Source organism: Sinocyclocheilus anshuiensis, unplaced genomic scaffold (assembly GCF_001515605.1).
Source record: "Sinocyclocheilus anshuiensis isolate Anshui unplaced genomic scaffold, SAMN03320099.WGS_v1.1 scaffold1207, whole genome shotgun sequence".
In the NCBI taxonomy this organism is placed as follows: domain Eukaryota; kingdom Metazoa; phylum Chordata; class Actinopteri; order Cypriniformes; family Cyprinidae; genus Sinocyclocheilus; species Sinocyclocheilus anshuiensis.
This window is the reverse complement of record NW_015539914.1, coordinates 301,371-309,950: the sequence shown is the minus strand read 5'-3', so window position 1 is coordinate 309,950 and position 8,580 is coordinate 301,371. Positions and strand designations below refer to the sequence as shown.

General features: G+C 36.8%; 1 protein-coding gene across 1 annotated transcript in view; it reads right to left on the bottom strand.

Annotated features, from left to right (window-relative positions):
- Positions 1-8,580, bottom strand: part of LOC107686387 (importin-11) — a 169,014-nt gene that overhangs the window by 56,050 nt on the left and 104,384 nt on the right. The window contains exon 22 of the mRNA XM_016483355.1: positions 3,948-4,024. Coding sequence (XP_016338841.1) covers positions 3,948-4,024 — 77 coding nt within the window. The remainder of the gene's footprint in view (positions 1-3,947; positions 4,025-8,580) is intronic.

Below are 8,580 nucleotides of genomic sequence, written 5' to 3'. Positions count from 1 at the left end.
CTTTGATAGATATATATATATATATATATATATATATATATATATAAACAATGCCATGTAGTCTTCGAATATTTCTCAATTAAATAAATGTTGCTTTAAGCTTCTTGAAGGCAGTAATTCAACAAACAGTACTGAAATGATGAATGAAGAAATAAAGCCATAATAGCAGCAGGTACATTAGGTTTCAAATACACTTGCAAGGTTTTGCAGAGACTTGCTTTTGCTGCACAAATTTAAGTTTTTTTTTAACGCTGAGAAAACAATAATGTACATCCTATATGATATTTAGTGGTTACTGGTTACCGAGTCAATACTATAGAATGATGGTGGTATATCAAGTTTGCACCAACATACTGGTACTTTCAACATCTCTAGATGTTATGGATTAATTTCCGGTCAGAGGCCATCCTCATTCTAATCCATAGAGAAAATTTTTTTTTTTTTTCCTAACTAGCTCCCCAAAAAATGGATGAAAGAGACGGAGTCTTAACAGGCCCTTGTGCTAATATTACCATCAGCACCTGAAAGAGACGAGGATAGGAGAAATGAGCATGCAAATGGAAAAATTGCTTCAATCAGCTGCCCCTCTTTGCATTTCAATGCGCCGGCAGATGCTTTAATGAAACGCTTTCTCTTATTCTCTCTCTCGCACTGACCTCTACCAACCCTCGACTTCGAAGGCTACGCATCTTTCCGACCATCTGAGGTTATGAGAGGTGTTGGCCTTACGCTTGAACGGTTCCTCTTGAGCGAACACTTCAGTGTGACACTTCCCAGAGGCTAGGAGGCGGTGATGCAAGCATGTTTAATTACAGTGCCCCAATCAAACCGTTAATTATCTAATTCTAATACAACCCCAGGGAAGCAAAACCAGCTATTTTTTTGTCACCTCAGTCACTCCGTAAATCATCGTATTCACATCTGAGAAACAGTCCTAATACAACCAAAATAACATTTAAGAGAATTAAAAATACGAGCGAGAGACAACCACTAAAAGGATCTGGCTGAGCAGAATAAAGAGTTCAACAACTACCAACCAGAATATGAAATTGCTTTCTGCTCAATTAATTGAATAACACCGTCATGAATAAAAGAAGTACATCATATGTATTAGCTGCTGATTGACAATCAAACTGACCTCAAATTTTAAAAACCCATTTCATTAAAGAATTGAGTCAACTTAGTTAATATACAGCCAACAAGAATTGAGGACATGGAAGAGGATGAATTGACCATATGCACGGATCGCTATTTAGAACTTCTGGATAAAGATAAGCCAGCTCATAATCTTCCGGTGAAGCTCATTGTAGACACTTCAAGCTTTCTATACGTACATTTTTTCATGTCTGCGTGTCAAGTATTCACTGAGTTTTGGTTCATTTTTGTGAAGCGCTCCTTTTCAAGACCGAAACGGCAGTATAAAAGCACGACGTTTTGTTGATATTGTGAGTGCACACAAAAAAAATTGACACTTTGCAGTTCCGAATCAGCGGGCCGGGCATCGGGCTTGTTTTAGGCTTCTCCTATTTTTATATTTTAGACATCCATCAATTAGTGATGAAAAAAATAATAATTTGCCGCGCTGGTGGAAACAACACGAGACCGTGCTGCCGCGACTGTCAAGAGCAGCAGCAGCGAGCGTGCCGTCAGCACAGCTGAAAAGTTCTGCGTTCAAATGCACGCAATAGGCTTAAGCAGTTAAGCTTGCCGCAAAGCACTGGCAAACGTTTCGTTAAGTAGTAATTTAAAGCTTTCTATAGATATATTTATCATGTCTGTGAGGCGTGTATTCGCTGAGTTTCGGTTCATTTTTGTGAAGCACTCCTGTTCAAGACCGAGACGGCAGTGTAAAAGCACGTTTTGTTGATATTGTGAGTGCACACAAAACAGACACTTTTCTTGTATTACTCTTTATGAGCAAAAATGACGCATAGGCTATTTAAAGTTGCTTCCACTGAAGAAAAATGCAAGTGATCTCGCTGGCGACTTCATGTCCTGCAAAGCGCGCTTTAGCTTCCACTCTCCGCACAAACTATTGGATATGCGTCTAACAGTGCACATTTATCTAGGTTTAACGTTTAAACATTGTTATTTGAACTGTTTTATATCTATAGATTTTATTTTAGGCAAGTCGTGATAATTTGAGAAGGCTAAACTGCTATGGTAGGCTATGACCTATAACAGGCTATGATCAGCTCACCGTCTGCCGCTGGCCGCTTGATCGTTACTTTAAAAAACAAAAACGTATTTAACGAACAAAAAATGCTCCAAACGTTTTCCTAAATTAACTTAATAAAAAACGAAACGAAATATAGCCTAATCACTTTGCCCTTGCGCTCATTGGCTGCAGCTGCCATTTCAACTCCCTGATTTTTTTCATGTCTTGCTTTTTGATTTATAATAAAATAAATATTACAACAAATTTTAGTTCTTTATCGCACTGAATATAAAGTGCAAGAAGTCATAAAAGTCACTTGTCATTTAAAAAAATGAATAAATAAGGCTAGACAACAGCCTATAATGCTGAATTATTTAAATACCTACATAGTTAAATACAAATTAAATAAGTCCTATAAGAATTAAATAGTGCATTCAATATATTGAAATGTTTAAATTCAATAATTTAACTACATCGTTTAAGTTTTATCCAACACAGACTTGTTGCTGCTGTAGATTTGTTAGTCTGAATTTAGTCTCAATCACTTAATGCACAGCTCTATTTTGACGTCGGCTGGTCAGATGATTCATTCCGTTGCCACTGTCAATCATAGCAATGACTCGCGGCATGATTTAACGGATTCACTCGCGTAAATTTAACATTCGTGTTTGTCATTCCTGAAACGGTATATGTGGACATTTGGTTCTCTTAGACAAACAAAACTTTTCTCCAAATTGTGAATGGATTATGTAGAGAAACCTAACAAAGGGCGCTCCCTTAAGGCACAGTACAGTTAACCGGAAATGACTGAGCTGGCTTATCTAAAACCAGGAAGTAATCGTGCATATGGTCAATTAAGTTCAGCTTTGTAAATTCAACAGGAAAAATTAGTGAAATGCATTTCAAGGCCATACGACAGTTAAAATGGCTTTTTGGTTGATCCGTATTTTTTTTTTTTAATGCAAACTTGAAGAGGCAACTATATTCTTGAAGATCCTTAAATCAAAACTGATAAATCTATCATATGATCACCCTCATGTTGTTCCTATCCTGTATGACTTTCTCTTTCAATGTTCCATCAAAGAAATAATAATACTGTCTACAAGCTTCAAAAGGGCCATAAATGGTAAAACAAATTTGTAATGTTCTCCATAAGACATGTGTGCTGTACTTCAAGTGTTCAGAAGCCCAAAAGTCACCCCTTGAAATTTAAGTCAGATTCACTGAAATATGACATGACTCAAAAGAACAATTCGCTGGCTAGTTGGATCTCACTACTTCTCTCATGAACAAACAAAGGAAAGCAATGGAAGACGATACAATTTCAGTGAATAACAAATTTCAGTCTGCTCTTCTGACAAACCTTCAGAAGACTTGGAATAAAGCGTACAAGTCGTATGAACCACTTTCATGATACTTTAATGGCGCTTTTGCATCCTTTTTGGAGCTTAACCACTCAAGTCTTTATTCACCTCCATTAAATTAAAAATACTGGCCAGGATATTTTTTTTACTTTTTGTGATCTAGAGAAAAAAATTAAAATGTCGTATGAGTTTGTAATGACACAGGGATGAGAAAAAATAAGGAAAAATAATAGCAAAATATACAGTTTAAAAATGATTAAAAAAATGTAGGTGAACAAAAAATGTAATTGAGAGGATGAATTCAGCTAGAAAAGCCTGTGACCTGCATTTCAAGGCATGTCCATTTGACAGCTAAATTGGCACTGGCTTTCAGCTTGATCTTTAATAAAAAAAGAAAGTGGACACTTAAAGAGGCAACTACCTACCAAGTAGGGCAGACATATTCTGGAAGATCCTCAGAAGCTCAGGGGTGATGGCCGGGCTGTTCTCTAAAGTCACCAACCTGCATGAAGAAAAAGATCATGCCATTAAAACAGCCTTCATTTAATATGCAATACAATTTTTCAATCAAAGATGTTGCTTGGTCATCATTGACATGGAAAGACAAAAAAATCCTTCAAATGACAGTAGTATTTCAATGAAAGAACTATGCTTTTAGTGACCATGGAAACACTACAGCGGCATCAATTAATAAAAAGGCCTGCTTCAAGCCAAGCATCTTCCATCTTTAAACAAAACAGGTGATTTTTAATAAAAGCATTCCAGAAAATGAATGGATGCCGCTAAATTTGCTGAAGCGCTGCTATTTTTGATCCAGAGGCTAGAGGAGTCTGTGCAGGTCGGGTTATTGTACAGAGCACATTGTACAGAGTACAGCGATAGAGTGACTCAGAGAAAATGATAAATGGACAGCGGGGAAGAACAACACACTTAGAGAGCGAGTCTGAAGCCTTGAACTTAAAGGGGCAAATAAACCCTCTTCAAAGAGATGAGCGAAGAGAATGAGAAGACTGACAGAACGGAGAGAAAAGAAATTCACTCAGAAAGTAGATTAAGATGGAGATTGATAATTACAGTGCTGGAGAAGAAATCTGTGGTAAATACAAAGCAGCATTGAGCTTATCACAGACAATATCGATTAGTATGTAGGACACACGGTTTAAACCCGGAGCTGAAGATAAATTAATTTATGCGTAAGATTTTTCCTGACTCAGTGTCTCCTTGTCTCTTGACAGCATGGCTAAGTGTAATGTGTGGCACTTATATAAAAAAAGGGTTGGCTCCATTCCTCTGAGGCACGACTCCAATGATTCATGCTATCAGTCGCATCTGGACAGGCAATTTGTCACACAAATCTTTTAAGCATTACGTGTGTCAGTGGCTGACAGGACAAAGCATCCGACAGGATGGAAACAGCCACTGGGATCCCTTTTAGATTGAGGGCAGTTAATACCACTGCAATGCTTTAGCTGTATTTCTGAGGTTAGGAATTATTTGAACAAAGATGACAAACGTCTGGATTGAAATGTGACACTCACACCCTTAGTCATGCCATTGAAAGGTCAATAAATTGGGTAAATCTCAACCTATTTAATGGGTATGTAATATTCTACATCAAAATGTTTTGTTAATATGAGAATGTGAAATTTTTTACAGTTTTACACAGTTATATGCCATTCAGAATTGAATTAAGCATCTCTTTTGAAAAACAAATGAAATTTAGTAAAAACCAAAACCAGTCTTCAGAGTCACATGATCCGTAAGAAATCATTCTAAAATGCTGATTTTCTGCTTAAACATTTATCAAAGTTGAAAATATATAATATATACATAATATTTTTGTGCAAACAGTGATACATGATAAATTATATCTACAAAGAATTTCAGTCAGGTTTCAGGCCCCATCATAGCACAGAAACTGCACTTGTTAAAATTACAAATGACTTGCTTTTTGCATCAGACCAAGGCTGCATCTCATTACTAGTTTTACTTGATCTTAGTGCAGTGTTCGATACTGTAGACCACAACATACTCATAGATTGACTACAAAATTATACTAGTATTCAGGGGCAGTCATTAAATTGGTTTAAATCCTGCCTGTCTGACCGTTACCTCTTTGCTTATTTAAATGAGGAATCATCTAAGCTAATGCCAGAAAGGTATGGAGTGCCACAATGATCTGTCTTGGGCCCTCTACTGTTTTAAATATACATACATGCTGCCCCTTGGTAATATTATTAGAAAATACAGGATTAGTTTATTAGTTTAGCTATGCTATTGATACTCAGCTATATATTTCATCAAGACCAGATGAAATTTCTAAATTACCTAAGCTAACAGACTGTTGAAGATGTAAAAGATCAGATGACCAGAATTTTTCTTCTATTAAATTATAGAAGAACATTTTAGATATTATTGAACCAAAAACCTGTACACAGAATCTCTTAGAATACAATTTGCTTCTAGAAGGATGTACTGTCACTTCTTCCTCAACAGTCAAAAAAGTGTTTTATTAGACAGCAACTTTGAAAATCATATTTCACGTTACAAAAACAGCCTTCTTCCACCTTAGAAACATTACTTTTCTGATGCAGAAAAGCTAGTTCATGCATTCATGACCTCTGGACTGGATTACTGTAATGCACTACTAGGTGTCTGTCCTGCATCTTTAATAAACAAGCTACTGCTACTCCAGAATGCAGCTGCTAGAGTTCTCACCAGAAAACTTCATCTGTAGTCAGTAGTACACTTTATTTCACAAAAATGTATTTGAATTGCAAATTCATCTTTCTTTTCTTTTCATTACAATTCTAATTCTAATTTAACTTCTAATTAAATTCTAATTTACTCTGGCCCTGAAAGGAGGCCAATTCAATACTGAATTCACATTATGGACAATCAAAAAATGTTTTTGGACTGGGATTCAGACGGTGTAGGCATATCCACATTGGTTGCTATAGCGATGTCCTAGGCATCAACAGTATGCCACCAGGCAACCTTCCTGTACAACTGTGAGCAGCAAGCTAGCAGTATGAAGAGAGCTGACAGAAAGCTGGAAATTTGTCCTCTCCTTATGTTCACCACAGTGGCCAGCTGCGGAGTTGAACTCACACCATGAACAAAACAGCATAATAGCTGGAGGAGGGTACATGCCACATTATTCTGTGCTGCCCTCACCTTTGGCATTGCTGAGTGGCATGGAGTGCAGGGGTGAAAAAGCCACATGAGTCACATGTGGTTTTTGGAGCATTTTATGACAGATTTAAATATTTTACGCACTATGGTGCGTGAAACATGATGTCAAATACATGCGGGGTCTTTAGGGCAATGAAGACAAACTCTTGAGTTTGAAAGAAGTCACACACATCTCAACAATTCCTCTGTTCAAGAACAACAACAACAAAAAGGTATTTCACTTGATCACTTCAAAAAAAGGAAATTGTAAAGTGTAATACAAAATAAAATAAAAAATATCCTCATAGGGCATATAACAGAATTCGATTTCAACCAGCGCAGAGGAAGCAAGTTAAACCAACAGGGAACGACGACAATTTTATGAAATGAGATGAGATAAAACCACTCCTCCAGTGAATTGAGATTTCAGATATGGGATCCCATTTCTATTTATATATATTATTTATAAAGACATATAGATAGAATAAAATTGTGACAGTATAGGGATATGGAGAGCAGACCCTAATAGAAGTATAGATGCAGAAAAACTGAGAATGTGAAATATAGAGAGTATAAAGGTAAAGCAAGGAATTCAGAGACATAAGTGAGAATATAATGTAAACACTACCAGTCAAGTTTGGACAGTAGATACACCTACTCGTTTTTTTAACCAAAGGTGTGTGTCTTCTGTTGTATTGATCTATGGCAGGCCACTGCTTGAGACTAGTGCTCTGACCCACTCGAAGTTTGACTTTTCATTCTCTTAAAACTTTTGACCCCTTTGGTGTGGAAACAAAATGCATTCTCTTCTCATCCGGAGTTGATTGAATGTGGTCTTTTCAATCTCCACCAAATCGATCGTCCAATATTGTGAACTATATTGTTAACTATTTGTTTGCTATTTTTTTATTTTACCATTACTCTACGTCAAAGAAAAACAGATATGAGGCTGAATCACCTATTTAAACAACATCCGGTATATGTTAGTTCCAAGAGTGTTTAAATGGTTTAGAAGTTTAGGAAACTGAACAAATTGATAAATTCGCCAATTCTAATAATATGGCTTAAAGGGATAGTTCATCCAAAAATGAAAATTTGATGTTTATCTGCTTACTCCCAGGGCATTCAAGATGTAGGTGACTTTGTTTCTTCAGTAGAACACATATGATAATTTTGAAGTCCAACCGTTGCAGTCTATCAGTCGTATAATGCATGGCAATGATAACAAAATCTATGAGAGTAAAAAAAAACATGCACAGACAAATCCAAATTAAACCCTGCGGCTCGTGACGACACATTGATGTCTACGCCAACTATGCCAGAGCGCGTACACACCTCGCGCATCGGATGCCGTGCGCGCGCTCAAGGAAGTTGGACATTGCGGTGAATCAGAGGTAAAATATGATATATATACTGTTCGGTTTCTGGCACAAACCGATCGTTTCGTGTCTTAGGACATCAATGTGTCGTCACGAGCCGCAGGGTTTAATTTGGATTTGTCTTAAACATCAAATTTTAATTTTTGGGTGAACTATCCCTTTAACATCAAACATCCTTAGGTCATACCAAGTATAATGATCAGCTATATTCAGTGGTGGACAGTAACTAAGTAGTTTTACTGTACTTATGTACATTTTTCAAGTATCTGTACTTTACTGGATTCAAATGATCCGTTTAGTGCGAGTCTCCAGTGAACTGAATTCACAAGTAAGAACCGGGAGATCTTGTTAGCGCGCGCGCGTCTGATGCTGTTAAAAGTTACTAATGCCGAATTTTAGGATTAATTATTGTAACTGAAAATCATATTTAGGTCAAAACTGTCAGTTGTTTGTGAACTAAATCTGCTGTAAAGGGTGATCTATTTAAGCCCACTGAAATGCTTGA